The sequence below is a fragment of the Tachysurus vachellii genome, chromosome 4 (genome assembly GCF_030014155.1).
Source record: "Tachysurus vachellii isolate PV-2020 chromosome 4, HZAU_Pvac_v1, whole genome shotgun sequence".
Taxonomy (NCBI): domain Eukaryota; kingdom Metazoa; phylum Chordata; class Actinopteri; order Siluriformes; family Bagridae; genus Tachysurus; species Tachysurus vachellii.
Genome location: NC_083463.1, coordinates 2,892,853 through 2,909,014, shown reverse-complemented (window position 1 = coordinate 2,909,014; position 16,162 = coordinate 2,892,853). Strand labels below are relative to the sequence as shown.

The window sequence follows — 16,162 nt, the reverse complement described above, 5'->3', positions numbered from 1 at the left end:
TGTCTGTGCAATAAACGATATATACAATGATCTATGTAGTACTGCCATTATTAAAGCATTTACTACTACTACTACTACTACTACTACTACTAATAATAATAATAATAATAATAATAATAATAATAAGAAGAAGAAGAAGAAGAAGAAGAAGAAGAAGAAGAAGAAGAAGAAGAAGAAGAGTCAGGAACACAATGCAGTCAGTTGTTGTTTTAAAGCCGCGTGTTACAACGAACAAGACTGTGGTTGGACTGTGGCTGCTAATCATGGCTCAGGAGGCGGGATTTATTGGAACGCAGGTTGCGCGTTATAGAGATCGAGTGAGAAAGAGAAAGAGAGAGAGAGAGTGAGAGAGAGAATATGTTTACGAGCTCCGTCCTGTAACCCCAGCTTTACTCCGGATTTATTTGATTCATTTGTACTTTAAATAACTTTGGACTCCAAACGTTCTCAGCTGTGTGTGTTCAAGGTAAGTGTACACTTATATGTCCCGGTGTGTGTGTTTGTGTGTCTATCTGTGTGTTTGAGAATGTGCGTGTGTGTTTGTCTATCTGTGTGTGCGTGTGTGTTTGAGTGTGTCTATCTGTGCGTGTGTGTGTGTGTCTATCTGTGTGTGTGTGCGTCTATCTGTGTGTGCGTGTGTGTTTGAGTGTGTCTATGTGTGTGTGTGTGTGTGTGTGTGTGCGTGTGTGTCTATCTGTGTGTGTGCGTGTGTGTGTTTGTGTGTGTCTATCTGTGTGTGTGCGTGCGTGTGTTTGTGTGTGTCTATTTGTGTTTGTGTGTGTCTATCTGTGTGTGCGTGTGTGTTTGAGTGTGTCTATCTGTGTGGGAGTGTGCGTGTGTTTGAGTTTGTGTTTGTGTGTGGCTGTCTGTGTGTGTGTGTACGCGCGCGCCGGCGCCCGAACGAGCGCTCGCGCTTGACTAACAAAATGTCGGATTAAAAGCAAAGTAATTAATTAAATGAGTTACTAACGCGTTGGTTTTGGGTCGAAAACAAGGGACAATGTGTGAAGAAGTAAAGAAAGAAAGAAAGAAGAAAGGCAGGCAGGCGCGTGCGGGCGGAACCGGTAGCTTTCTCATGTCTGCAGTGTGAAATATTGTCATGTGGAAACACCAGTTCATCCTGCTGTACTCTCAGGTCTCAGGTCTCAACACACCCTCATCAGGTCTTCATTGGTTTATTATACAAGCTCTTATACACTTTACTGGCTCAATATTCCACTTTCATGCAAACAACAACGCAGAAATGTATTAAACTTAAGATGCAGTGCAGAAGTTAAAGTACTTCACATTTATAACGCAGTCATATTTAATGTAGTGAAACATGCATAAGCTTAAGTTTTAGCACAAGTTTGCTGTTACAGTAAGAAAAAAAAAATCTGAACCTTTTGTAGCCTTGACATGAAATTTGAAATATTATTTTAAGGGACACTAAAGTATAAAAACACAAAAATGTGTAAAAGGGTCATTTATTCAGTTCTTAAGTCCAGGTATTTAACACTACTACTGCACTAATAATAATAATAATAATAATAATAATAATAATAATAATAAATGTTTTGATTGCGTATTTCTTTGTTTTAAGGTTCAGTCCTTGTTTATCATAGACATTTTTGGGCAAAATTAAATGTATTTTCTTTTAAAAGTGACTAAGCAGGTTTATTACATTAAAAATATAATATATTATAAAGCTTTACTCTAAAAACAAAACCTCTAAAAGTCATTTGTGCACAATATCAATATTTCCAGGTAATGTAGTATTGTAAACCAATATTGTTTTTGTTTTGTTTGTTTTATTCTGAAAATATAAAATAATTATAATATAACGTTCAAGAATAAAACAAACTGCTGTATAGAATTTGTTGAAGGTTAGAAATATTTTAGAAGCTGAACAGGAAAACAAAATAAAAAAACAAAAAATAAAATGACAGGTTCCACAAGTTTTCACTAAAGATTTATTTGATTCCTTTCTATCACTCGTCATATTTAAATCTGCATTTAAAAGATTTTAGGGATTTTAATATCCTTTATGATGTAATTTTCCAGTGTAAAGGTAGAAAGTGCTGGAGATTTTTCTGGTAGTAAGTGCTGGAGATGGGTTATACTGCTTCAGAAGATCGGTAAGATTTACAAGAAATGAACCACTTAGCGCTTTGTACGTCATCAGTGAAATCCTGACGATGTGAAAAAAGTTAATAAGCAGCTAATGTGATCTGAATAAAACTGGAACGATGTGAGTTGTGACAGTTTTTTTTCCTGGTAAGGATGTAAAAGTGCCTCAGTCAGAAATAAGCAGAAATGTCTTCATATTTCAATGTTATTATCCACCGCTCAAACCTTATCGCACACTTATGAAACTAGCCTTGAGGGATTTAAGCTCCACCCACTTCACAAGCACCGAGAACTTGTTTATTGATACGTTAATATGATGCTAATGGAACATAATTTATCCCCTTGATGAACTTTATTAAGTTTACATTTTATAAAAGTACTACATACACACTGCATAGAGTGGAAACACATTAACTTATGCTGTATTTTTATATACATTTTCCCCAGTGTTTTGTTTATTTATTTATTTATTTGTTTGTTTACTGAGTTGACCTAAATTATTTATTTAGTATTTACAGTTTCATTAATTGTAATTCCTGTCCCTAGAAAGAAGGCGCTCACAAAGGAGTCAAAAACGACACAGACATTTATTTTGTGTTAGATTAAAAAAGCAGCATCCACAGAGTAGATTTTTATTTTAATCAGTCTACAAATGTATGCATATTTAAATAGATCATTCCTCATTTAAATAAGCAAATGTTCAAAAGTCTCATTGGAAAAAGTACTTCTATTCTACTATCAGCATTCAACTGACAAAAAAGGCATGAAAAGTAAAAAGCAACAACTGTGACTGAAAGTGACACAGAGTTGGAGAAGGAGATAAAAAGATGCTGGTGTTTTTTGTTTTTTTTTACGGAGAGTCATCGAGCACTGAAACCTGTGACTGATAGAAATCTGGATTTAATTCCACGGTTTATTTTGACTTTTATATGCAGGAGTTTCTTCCATTTCTCACAGAGTTAACAAAAAAGCTTGCTTTGTTTGCTCGTGTGATTGTGTGGCTGACAAATGTAGTAGTATTAAAACAGTAGTATTTAGTGAATGGTTGCTATGAGCAGTAGTGGTTAGTAACTGGTTGTTGTTAGCATTAATAATTATTGATTGGTTTCTATGAGCAGTAGTGATAAGTGATTGGCTGTTAGGAGGAATAGTGATTAGTGATTGGTTTCTATGAGCAGTAGTGATTGGTAGCTAGAAACAGTAAAGATCAGTGATTTGTTGCTTTTATCAGTAGTGATTAGTGAATGGTTGCTATGAGCAGTAATGAGTAGTGAATGGTTGCTATGAGCAGTAGTGATTAGTGAATGGTTGCTATGAGCAGTAGTGATAAGTGAATGGTGGCTAGGAGCAGTAATGATTAGTGAACGGTCACTAGGAGCAGTAGTGTTTAGTGAGCGTTCACTAGGAGCAGTAGTGTTTAGTGAGCGATCACTAGGAGCAGTAGTGTTTAGTGAGCGGTCACTAGGAGCAGTAGTGTTTAGTGAGCGGTCACTAGGAACAGTAGTGTTTAGTGAACGGTTGCTAGGAGCAGTAGCGATTAGTGAATGGTCGTTATGAGCGATAGTGAATAGTGAATGGTTGCTGTGAGCAGTAGTGTTTAGTGAATGGTTGCTATGAGCAGTAGTGATCAGTGATTGTTTACAAGGGACAATTGTGATCACACTGGTGCTTTTTACACACTCCAGCTGTATTATATCGTCGTATTAAGGCCCCACATTATCAGAGCTGGAGCGGCGTATGACATACAGGACAGTTTATAACTTTTGTTCCAAAAGGATTTTTGAAAACAGATTCATAAATAAACTTTTCATAAACATATATTTTTAACAAAGTTTCTAAAGGAGTTGTTGGTACCACAGCAGGACAAAGATAGCTAGCAGACAGTTTTAGAAAATGACCAAACATTCTTCTATTTAGATTTACATGTTCAATGGTAATGTAGTTCCTACTAAAGGCCTGTGAAGCTGGTCTAAATTCTGAAGGCCTCAGCACTCATGGGCTCTCATGACCTTGTTATTGGTGTTTGTGTTTTGCTTCTGTTCCTGACAGACACTGCGCTATGTAGCTTTAATGTCAGATTTGAGTTTCCACACAACTGAGGTGCTTTCCAGTGGTGCAGTGAGTGGCTCTGATATCACACGCTACAAACAGAGCAGCACAGGGAGAGAAATCCCCTCAGTATCGCTCACTCATCACTTCTCACTCTGACTTTCACTGCTTTTCCATCTGCAAGAAAAAGGTCAAGTGTAGATTCTAGCACTGCGCCAGATTTATCACATTCTGCTCACAGGGCCACAGTGAGATTCACTTCTTTTATTCAGCTTTAATTGTATTTCCTGTCTGCACTTGACATTGTATTTAACAGAGATAGAGATTTACTACTTAAAAACTTTTTCATCCTTCATTAACTAACTAACAAAGTACACTTTCTGTGTACATTGTGGCTGTCACAAAGTGTTACAGTTTCAGCAACTATTTTTTTTAAACATTATTTACAAATGTCAAGATGTCTGCTTTTTTTTTGTCTAAAAGGAATAGTGGAGGTTGAAGTAACTCTCTTATTACTGTAAATATCACAAGAACATGTTTTAAACAAAATTCATAGAATTGTGCAGGATTACACAGAGCAATGATCAGTGATTGGTCTCTAGGAGCAGAAGTGATCAGTGATTGTTCGCTAGGAGCAGGAGTGATCAGTGATTGTTCGCTAGGAGCAGGAGTGATCAGTGATTGGTCGCTAGGAGCAGGCGTGATCAGTGATTGGTCGCTAGGAGCAGGTGCGATCAGTGATATATGCATGTTTATATATAATTTTATTTAAAGATGAATAAATGTTTAAACCCTAGTTGTTTGTCCTAACCCATTTGTAATCACTGTGTTGGTAACTCCTGGGATGTTCATATTTATAAATCTGGAAGTGGTAATTACGACTACAGGTGTGAAATGGAGGTGAGCGTTCACTTAATTAACTACAACAATAGTATTTTACCTTCAGCCACAAACCCGCCTCCGACTGGGAATATCCTGAGTTTCCCGCTTGTAGTAACGACTTTATGGTGGCGTTCCTGTGCGTTCAAGTTCGGTATTATTGTTTTACTTTGTTCACCTGTATTTATCTGTCACTGTGTAGGTTGTAAAATGCCCAAGATAAAATAAAGAAAGTTGATTGGCTAAAAAAGTCAAATCAATTATTTGTTGTCAACATGCGCAAAAATGACTTGATGACCAAATCCTTCAATTCATTACTGTATTCTCTCCTTTTCTCTTCTCATTGTCATTAAAAATTTTTTCTGTGTATGTTGCTACTGGATGCTTGAATTTAACTTGGGATCAGTAAAGTCAGTCTCTCTCTCTGTCCAGAGCAACTTACATTATCTCATTTTTTTTATGTAATTAAGGGCCTTGCTCAGGGACCCAATGGTGACGGCTTGGTGGACCTGGGATCGAAAGCTACCACATGGCCCACTCAAATACACACATACACTCATACACTGCACTTATATGCACAAACATACACACTTGCACACACATTACATTCACACACACAAACACATACTCAAACAAAAATGAAATACTCACACCACCCTCATACACACGCACACAAACACACACTCACACAAAGACACACACCTGCGATTGCCTTTCCAGTGAGACAGCTTTAATTTTTGGAATACTATTTTTTTTGTGTGTGTGTGTGTGTAGAATATGTTGTAGTGCCAGTAATAGTGACACTGTATGTACAGTACATGTCTAATCACAGAATACATGCAGAAATCATGCACACACCACAGTCATATACACATACACACCACACTCATGCACACACCACAGTCATATACACATACACACCACACACATACACACCACACACATACACACCACACACATACACACCACACTCATACACACACACACCACTCATATATACATACACACAAACCACACTTGCAAATGCCTTTCCAGTGAGGCAGCTTTAATTTCTGCGATGGTGTTTTCTGTTTTTTTGTTTTATTTTGTTTTTTGCCCCTTTGTGTGTGTTTGTGTGTAGAATATATGTTGTAGTGCCAGTAATAGTGACACTGTATGTGTTTGATATTATAGATCAGTTTCAGAGACAAGGGGGGCACGGTGGCTTAGTGGTTAGCACGTTCGCCTCACACCTCCAGGGTTGGGGGTTTGATTCCCACCTCCTCCTTGTGTGTGTGGAGTTTGCATGTTCTCCCCGTGCCTCGGGGGTTTCCTCCGGGTACTCCGGTTTCCTCCCCCGGTCCAAAGACATGCATACTTGATTGGCATCTCTGGAAAATTGTCCCTAGTGTGTGAGTGAATGAGAGTGTGTGTGTGTGCCCTGCAATGGGTTGGCACTCCGTCCAGGGTGTATCCTGCCTTGATGCCCGATGACGCCTGAGATAGGCACAGGCTCCCCGTGACCCGAGGTAGTTTGGATAAGCGGTAGAAAATGAGTGAGTGAGAGAGAGTTTCAGAGACATCTATTCACAGAAGTGACATTTAAAATGAACATATATGTGTAATTAAAGATTTAATCCTTTAACCTGTTTGGGACTGAGGGCAGTGTGTGTGGCAGTGTGTGTGGCAGTGTGTGTTCACAATGTGCACATGTCTTCACAGGATCATGGACATACTGAGGCCTTGAGATGGTGTTGGTCTTTTAGTCATCGGCAGAAAGATGTTGCACAATCTGCTCTCCTCAGCCGCAGCAATAAATCCGAGGTAGACGCAGTTCTTTTCTTCTTATTTACTGATGGGCTTCATTTCACTCACAGAAACGTCACAGTCAGTGTTTTTACTGTCCCTGTTTTTACTGACTCTTGAAATTTACAACACACACACAGACACACACTGACACTCTCACAGACACAGACTCACACACACACTGACACATCACACAGACACATCACACACAGGCACATACACACACACACTCTCACAGACATAATTACTTACACACACTTACAGACACCTACACACACTTAGACACCTACACACACCACGCACACACACCTACAGATATACACACACACACACACCTACAGATACACTCACACAGACACACACACCTACAGATACACACACACTCACACAGACACACACACACCTACAGATACACACACTCACACACACAGACACACACCTACAGATACACTCACACAGACACACACACACCTACAGATACACACACACTCACACAGACACACACACAGACACTCCCTCACAGACAGTCTCTCTCACACACACACACACAAACCTTACCTTGAAACCACAAAATGTCACTCCTCTGTCCTGAAGGTGTTCCCATGCTAGAAAACTCCCACGCTACAAAGCACTGACACTCATGACCCCAGAACTCACTCAGACACACACTCTTGCACATGCACACAGACAAACACACACGTTCAGACACACACACACACACACACATATATATATATATATATATATATATATATATATATATATATATATATATATATATATATATATACACCCATTCATTCACTCATTGTAGACCTGAAATATTAAAGCCACTACTAAGAGGGGGAGAAAACTGCTGAGAACATCGAGAGAAAAGGAAAAATCATGAATAAAAATAAACAAGGAGAAAAGAAGAAAAAAACATATATATACATTTTCATCAACAAATTAACTAAACTAAACTAATTTGCCAAAGAAAACAAATTTATCACAGATTAAAAAAAGTTTTTTTGTGTTTTGTGGTCCTGTTCTCAGACTAATGTACACATGGATTTATTTAAACAGTTGTGTTTGGGCTGTAGTTTAAAGGGTGTAATGTTAGTTTAGTTCTTTAATTATTTATATTGTTAAAAGCCTGTTTTTTGCACATTTTTAGGCCATTTTCAAAATCCACCACATTTTCTTTTTTGTTTTTGTTTTTAGCTCTCATTTCCATTCACTGAACTTCCCGGAGGAGAACGACGAAACCATGAGTAAAAGCGACTTACAAGCTCTGCTCTGTTCAGAGTCTGTGTCTGATGTCAGCGGCATGGAGTCTCAGCCTTTTCCCGCTCCGGCTCGGTTGCCTCCCGGTGGCTCGGCTGCGTCCCTTGACCTCTGTGACAGCGTGAGCGACAGCGACAGCAGCAGCATGCAGTCCAGCTACGGGGCCTACCAACCTCGCCTGGGTCTGCCTGCAGGTTTCAGCGCCCAGACGCCTTTCCCCAGCCAAGCTCAAAGCTCCTTCAGCAGTCTGCAGTCTTCTAAAGACCAGTGGCTCCACTCCAGCTCATTTTCAGGCGGGTTCTCCAGCAGCAGCCATCCGTCCTGCCTCGTGTCTGGAGATTACTGTTCTTATCAGAGCAAATCCTGCTGCTCACACTCTCTGCCAGATGGCCACAGCTCTGACCCTGCCAGCCTAGAGCAGCCTCGCTCGCTGCACTCCATCCCCATGGATTTAGCGCAGCACAGCTACTACCTGCCCCCCTGCTCCTCACACGGGGCCCCGTGCTGTGGGCAGGGCCCAGGACACGCCTTCTGGATGAATCCAAGACCGCATCCTGACATACGCTACCACATGCCCTATTCATCTTCCTGTAAGTGTGCATAAAGGTCTTGCTGGGAGCCGTCAAGAAAAAGGAGATTTATATATATATGTGAGTGTGTGTGTGTGACCACACCAGTATATATGCAGTGTCAGGGATGGTTTATAGAATATTATGTATTTTTGTAGAATATTAAAGTCATGCCTACGAGATGGAGAGAAAACAAGAACAGCAAGAGAAAAGAAATAATTACAAATAAAAATAATAGATGTGGGGAAAAATGAAACAAAACAAATTTAGTCCAGATGGAAGTCTGACTGTGAGCTCTCAGAAAATTTGATTTATGTAAATAAATAAATAAATAAAATATCTGTGTGTTTGACATGTAACTGCCTGGAAAAAAAAAAATCTGAAATATTCAGCTCCATGTTCATTTATCACATGTTGACTTTTGATCATTTGCTCTTTTAAGCATTTAACTCTGTGGTTTGTTTGATTACACTCAGAAATGTATTATAGGACAAGCAGCAACATGAAGTTCTAATCAACTCCAGCCCTTTTCTTTTTTCTTTTTTCTTTTCATCTGTACGTCCCAGAGGTCTGTGTATTATATAACGTGTTTTGGCTTGGACTCACATCTGTCCCTGTGCAAACACGTCCTGTCTTTAATAGACTGAACTCAGCGTCAAAAAACGTGTTTATTCTCATGCCACGTATTCATCAGCGTCGTCTTATTACGTCACTTGATGTGTGAAACCGTGAATCCATACGAGTGACGATATTCATACAGGAGACAAGTGCTTTAAGTCTCTCATATTCACAAACGGGTTAAATTTAAACTCAAATTTAATTATTCACATACACAGTCATACACAGTAGTTAAATGCTTTTTACGACTGTCTCGCATGTTCTGTCAAAAGCTCCTGAAAACATTTTACACCACAAATAAACAATTTGCAGTATTAGAGAGCCGTATTTGTGTAAGCGTTAATTTTGCACGTTCTTTCCACTATACACAGTTACAAGCAGAACAGTACTTATTCCGGTCAGCAGGTGGCACTGTTTTTAGTATAAGGCAGCATTCATTCATTCATTGTAAGATTTGGTGAGGTGCAACATAGTCTCAAGGGGCTAAACTTCTCATCCCTTCCAGGATTAATGCCCCTGGTACAGAAGAAAAGAGTAAAATAAAGGAATAAAAATAAGGCACAAGTGGGTAGAATATAAAGAAGGAATAATTCTTTCAAAAAATCTATCAGAAAATAGAATCACAACCAGAGGTAGAGTTTAGTGTGATGCAGGTTTTGTTGTGTGCAATGTTCAGATTTCTCCCAAGCAGAAGAGCTCGAGACTTGAGATCTCATTGACCACCGATTTTAAACGTAAACCTCACATAAAGATGACGATGACATGCTCTGTGTCATGAGTTATAGGTTCGCTGTCAAAAGCAGATGATTTGCAGCTATTTTTTTTTGCAAACGTTAAATTTCCCCCTGAACAGGAGGAAGAACATTTTAAATTGATTTAAATAAAAAAGAATAATTTTTTATGTGTAGTTTTAATGATACAAAGACTTTAACAGCGACTCGGCTCCTTACACAGAGGCATTCTTACACAGAATATAAAGATGCTGTGATGATGATGATGATGAGCTCATGACGGCTCTGGACTGATGACACCTTTTCGATCTTTTGTGCATCGAATCAAAGCGTATTAATCTGCTCTGAAGGCGACAGGTTGAAATTTGCGAAGCTGCAGCGCTTTCATTAGACTCCAGAGAAGCTTAAACATTAATAAACTAAACCATCAGAGATTTTCCTCAGGACTTTATAACGACAACTTTAACTTGTTAAAATTGTTTAGAAATCTGAAAGATGTGGTTTGTGCTGACAGTAATTCAGAAGACATCAAATAAACCTGTATAGTAAAATAAGCCTAGACTCGAGGCATTGAGTTGCTGCCACATGATTGGCTGATTAGATAACTATATGAATGTGTAGATGTTCCTAATAAAGTGGACGCGATTGTATATTGTACTGTATTTTGTTTATTCGGTTTCTAATCCTGTTATTCTCTCTCTCTCTCTCTCTCTCTCTCTCTCTCGTTTTCTTTCACTCTCTCTCTCTCTCTTGTTTTCTTTCTCTCTCTCTCTCTCTCTCTTGTTTTCTTTCTCTCTCTCTCTTGTTTTCCATCTCTCTCTCTCTCTCTCTCTCTCTCTCTCTCTATCTCTCTCTTCCGCTCTCTCTTTCGCTCTCTCTCTCGCTCTCTCTCTCTTGTTCTCCCTCTCTCTCTGTCTCTCTCTCTCTCTTTTGCGCTCTCTCTTTCGCTCTCTCTCTCTCTCTCTCTCTCTCTCTCTCTCTCTCTCTCTCTCTTTTCCCTCCAGTCTCCAGTAACAGCAAGCCATCAGACCCCGAGATCAACCCTAGGTACTGTTATCTTGTTTGTAAGCTCGTCCTTCAGTAAATCTTGTTCTGAGATCTTTGTCCTTCTTCATGCAGTGAAAACTCTTGTGTGTTTGTGATTATTGTGTTCTTCCCTCTGAAAGCAGACACAAATCCTTTCACCCTCAGCCGAAGAGTGTTCCCAGCACCGCACCCCTCTCATTAGAGCAGAGTGAGTTTCTGAACAACAAAAGCACAAATTATACTGTGTGTGTGTGTGTGTGCGCGTGTGTGTGTGTGTGTGTGGAAAGAAAGAAATTTTACCTGCACTAAAAAATTAAGAAGAAACCTGTTTATTCTGAACTCTTTTATCACTGACATAAATTAGTAATAATAATAATAATAATAATAATAATAATAATAACTAGAACGTACATTTCCTGAAGAAAATTTGAATGTTGCTTGCACATGGCAAATCCCGGAGGCTAGTCGAGACGAGCATGTGACATCAGCTGGATACTCTTGAGGAAGTTTTCCTCATTGCGCTGAGTGTTTTGATATGTCACATGCCCATGTTGTGCTAATTTTTTATTTTCGCGTGACATCACGTGACATCATGTGACGTCATCAAAATACACGTGAAGAAGTTCCCCTCATTGTTCTGAGTGTTTTGATACATGTCCATGTTGTAAAAAAGTATTTTGATTTTGCATATTTGGGGGCGGGGCTGCGGCACAACCGGAAGGCCAGTCGGTACACCAATATAAAAGTTTGTTCAGAGTATCACCCTAAAGGTTCTGGCCGAGTTTGGTGTAGATAGTTCAAAGCTTGCCAAGTTATAAACCTCCAAAGTTTATAATGGGAGTCTATGGGGAAAAAGGCCACTTTGAGACCCGGTACCGGAAGTACCGGTACTCGGATCGCTTATAAAGGTCATAGCACACCTCTCCTCAATGAGCCGGTCGATTTGACATGTCATTCACAGGTCTAGGACAAAAGCTGCGGGACAAGTTACGTGCCGAAGTTTTGTCCGGCACAATAGTAATAATGTTGCTTTGCAAGCACCATTAATAATAATAGATAGGCAGATAGATAGATAGATAGATAGATAGATAGATAGATAGATAGATAGATAGATAGATAGATAGATGGATTCATTAATGGATAGATTGAAACCTTCACCTTTGTATCACACTTAGATGAGTACGAGTCCCTGTGGTTGCTATAGAAACGCTAACACTGTCAGGACGGCTGTTAAAGACAACTAATCAACACTTTATAGTGTTTATAGTGTTTCATGATTGACTGTATTTTACTTCCTATGAATGTCTTTTTTTATTATTATTATTCTTTCTTGCTCGTTTCAGGGAAAGTTTTCGTGACTTACGAAGCCGACAACGAAAAACACGTTAAAGAGGTCATCAATTTTGTGGCACTGCTGCGACACAACGGCTTCTACACCCACGTAAGAGAGAACGGCTTCAGACTTCAGAGCGTGAAGCTGGGGAACGAGGAATAGTTCATCTTTTTCATTTTTTTCTCCAGATTGCATCAGCTTTAAGTTAATGGTCCCCCCCCTTATAAAAACCCAAAGAGCTTTTCACCTTGGACTGACTTTATATCTGTGTTCCTTATTTAATGGCTGGAATTCAGTGCAGTATCTGACCTGACTGCTCTGTGTTTCAGATCGACATGTTTGAGCAGCAGTTCAGGAGCATCAGTAAGATCGACTTTATGGAACGTTACATTACTGAGGTAAGCTTACTTTTATTTAACAGTGAAACTGTCTCGAATTTCAGCTAACAGCACTGACTTGTGTTAAAGTGCAAGATTTAAACACACACTAGCTGGATGTTTACAGTTTCTTTCTATAGGTACAACAGTTTCAGTTTGTAACTCTGCTGAACTGGGCATAATTTAAATCTTTCTGTAGTGAGAAGCATTAGTCTGCTTCAAGTTGTGAGTCAGATGTGTTAATCTTCTTTGAGTTGTGAGTCAGTTGTGTTAATCTTCTTTGAGTTGTGAGTCAGTTGTGTTAATCTGCTTTGAGTTGTGAGTCAGATGTGTTAATCTGCTTTGAGTTGGGAGTCAGATGTGTTAATCTGCTTTGAGTTGGGAGTCAGAAGAATTGAAGTCTGAGTCGAGTTGCGAGTCAGAAGAATTGAGTTGAGTCGGGTTGTGAGGTCAGAAGAATTGAATTCTGAGTCGAGTTGTGAGGTCAGAAGAATTGAGTTGAGTCGAGTTGTGAGGTCAGAAGAATTGAGTTGAGTCGAGTTGTGAGGTCAGAAGAATTGAGTTGAGTCGAGTTGTGAGGTCAGAAGAATTGAGTTGAGTCGAGTTGTGAGGTCAGAAGAATTGAGTTGAGTCGAGTTGTGAGGTCAGAAGAATTGAGTTGAGTCGAGTTGTGAGTCAGAAGAATTGAGTTGAGTCGAGTTTGAGGTCAGAAGAATTGAGTTGAGTCGAGCTGTGAGTCAGAAGAATTGAGTTGAGTCGAGTTGTGAGTCAGAAGAATTGAATTCTGAGTCGAGTTGTGAGGTCAGAAGAATTGAATTCTGAGTCGAGTTGTGAGGTCAGAAGAATTGAGTTGAGTCGAGTTGTGAGGTCAGAAGAATTGAGTTGAGTCGAGTTGTGAGGTCAGAAGAATTGAGTTGAGTCGAGTTGTGAGGTCAGAAGAATTGAGTTGAGTCGAGTTGTGAGTCAGAAGCATTAGTCGAAGTTGAGTTTCCTTAAGCAGTGAAGTCAGTTATATCTCATTTCTCTCACGTCGTTGTCTTAGGGCTTTACATTTCACTGATCTGAAACCACCTGAATTCATGTTTTTCCTCTTTATTCTGTCTTACTGAATATTTCATCTCTTCCTGTTTAGAAAGATTATTTGATCATCATCATCATCAGCCCAAAGTACTTTGAGATTGTGACTAATGCTTCATTATACATGGAGAATGATGAAACACTCAACACAGTCTATATCCACAAACAGGTGAGATTTACTCTTTAAAAAAAACCTTTTTCTTTGTACAGTTTACTCAGTTTATATTCTATACTGAGCTGTTTGTTTTTATCTTACAGTTACAGAACGAATTCATTCAGAACGGCTGCAGGAATTTCAGATTCATCCCTGTGTTGTTTCCTGGTGCCAAGAGAGTAAGAATTGTTTGTTTGTTTATATTGTTATATTTTTATCATTTGTATGCAGGTGAAGCTTTAAGTAGAAATTGGTGGTATAACCTAGTTTTGGTTTTACATAATCCTTTGGCGGGTAAAAAAAAAAGTTTAAAATCAAAGATCCCCAGATCGGCATCAACCGGAAGTAGTTTTGTTTCAGTGGAGTGAGTTCATGGTTAAAAAAAGGGACTTGTTTTTCCACAACAGCAATTTCTTTTTTGACAACGTGTAACGTGTTCCTACTATCAGTTTCTAATCCGATGTAACCTTCTCGTCCTTAGTGCCACGTTCCTGCCTGGCTCCAGAACACACACATCTTCAGCTGGCCCAGAGACAGAGACGACATCTTGCGACGGCTCATGCGAGTGGAGAAGTACAACCCTCCGCCCATAGGGGAGCTGCCCACCATCGTCTCCATCCCCATATAGTGAGCAAACGAAGCGTGAGACGCTGTAAATGCTGGAGTCTTTCACCTGCATTCTGAGCCAGAAAGTGGACTCTTTTGTACCAAGATTTGTAACTTTTTAGCTACTATTTAAACCTGTATACATAGTTTCTGTGATGTACATTTAACCCACACCCCTGTTTAAATCCCACGGGTCTGAATAAGAGCAGAAAAATAACCTCTGATGTGCATCTTTAGCCCCAGAAGGTTAAAGGTTTTGTAAACTTGTTAGCATAGAAATGACCAAAATCTCAGAGAACACGGAGGCAGTGCTAAATAAATGATTCATTGATAAGAAGTAGATTAAAATATCTGTATTTTTTTGTCACATTTTGTGTGTTTTTCTCTTTTTCTTCCACATGGCTGCAGTGCTACAGCTTTGTCATTTTAGCAGTTGATTCAGAGTTCTGAGACGTGATTGTGATCAAAGAAATGTATAGATCTCTGCATACTCTCGCCAATTAACAACCAGGAGCCTTAACCACTTGAGCCACCACTGACCCACACACAACACTCACAACAGACCAAATAGTCAGTTCTTTTCATTTTTTTTTCTCTCTTGAAGACAAAACCCATCATGTTACTGATGTCCTGAAGATGTCTGAGAACCTACAGCTTCACCTCAGACTGATATAAAGCACCAATGTTAGAGAGTCCTTACAGAAGTATTATTTAAGCATCTTCCAGAAATTCAACGACCACAAGTCCATTCAGTTAGATCGCCTGTCGAATGAGTCGCTGTAAAAGAGCTGTTGCTATGGAAACGATAGCATATTAGAACCGCAATGATATAATCCTGCGAGCTGCTGTTATAGAGAAGCAATCAACCAATCAGAGCCTGGAATTGGAAAACATCTGTATGAATTTGTTTTTGCGTGACGTTTTCTGTTTGTACTAAAACGTGAACGCTGCGTATGAATGATGTAAGCTGTAATGTTACGGGATGCTGCAAGATTTCAGGAAAAAAACATTAGTTTGCTATTGTCTCAGATCAAGTCGAGGACTCGCTAAGATATAATTTGAGAACAATTTTGGACAAAGTTTAGTGAAAAGCTCACCGTGCTGCAGAGAGAAAATAACAGCTAGAAGCAAAACCAGAAGAAAACAAGCAATAACTTGTATTCATTCCTGTGAATTGTGCTTACGGCTGCAGTCTAATTCACTCCTGAGCAGCGTACCGAAGATTCAGCGCTAGTCATTATGTGAGTCCTAACAGCTCTCGTGTTTAAAGAAACTCCGTCTCTCAGGAGTCTGTTCGCCGTTCATCTGTCCTGCAAACGTGGACCGATAAGAAATCTGCCGCTTTTCTGCCTCCTCAGCCGCTTTTCTTTCACATCCTGAATGATAGCATCTTGTAATGATCTCTAGAAGGGAGAAAAAAAAGAAAAAAGGTACTGATACGCTGGTCCTGTCGCTCTTGCTCAAAAACATAACATGTTAATGAGACGGATAAGAATCTGTCAGCACTGCACAAACGGGATTGTGTATCTGTGTTTGTAGACTAAATCTAATCTGAAATGAGTCTGAGGCTCCCAGATGATTAC

General features: G+C 39.4%; 1 protein-coding gene across 2 annotated transcripts; it reads left to right on the top strand.

Moving 5' to 3' along the window:
* The first annotated feature begins 321 nt into the window (after positions 1-321).
* Positions 322-14,946, top strand: traf3ip2l (TRAF3 interacting protein 2-like). 2 transcript variants are annotated; one of them, XM_060867402.1, is made up of 10 exons: positions 322-466; positions 6,739-6,840; positions 8,026-8,678; positions 11,011-11,053; positions 11,176-11,240; positions 12,376-12,473; positions 12,695-12,763; positions 13,875-13,988; positions 14,078-14,152; positions 14,455-14,946. In XM_060867402.1, the coding sequence occupies exons 2-10, from the start codon at positions 6,797-6,799 to the stop codon at positions 14,599-14,601; spliced, it is 1,308 nt and encodes a 435-aa protein (XP_060723385.1). In that variant the 5' UTR covers positions 322-466; positions 6,739-6,796; the 3' UTR covers positions 14,602-14,946. The 2 variants fall into 2 exon arrangements, with proteins under 2 accessions (XP_060723385.1, XP_060723384.1); XM_060867401.1 differs by having other exon boundaries at positions 11,173-11,240.
* Positions 14,947-16,162: the final 1,216 nt, after the last annotated feature.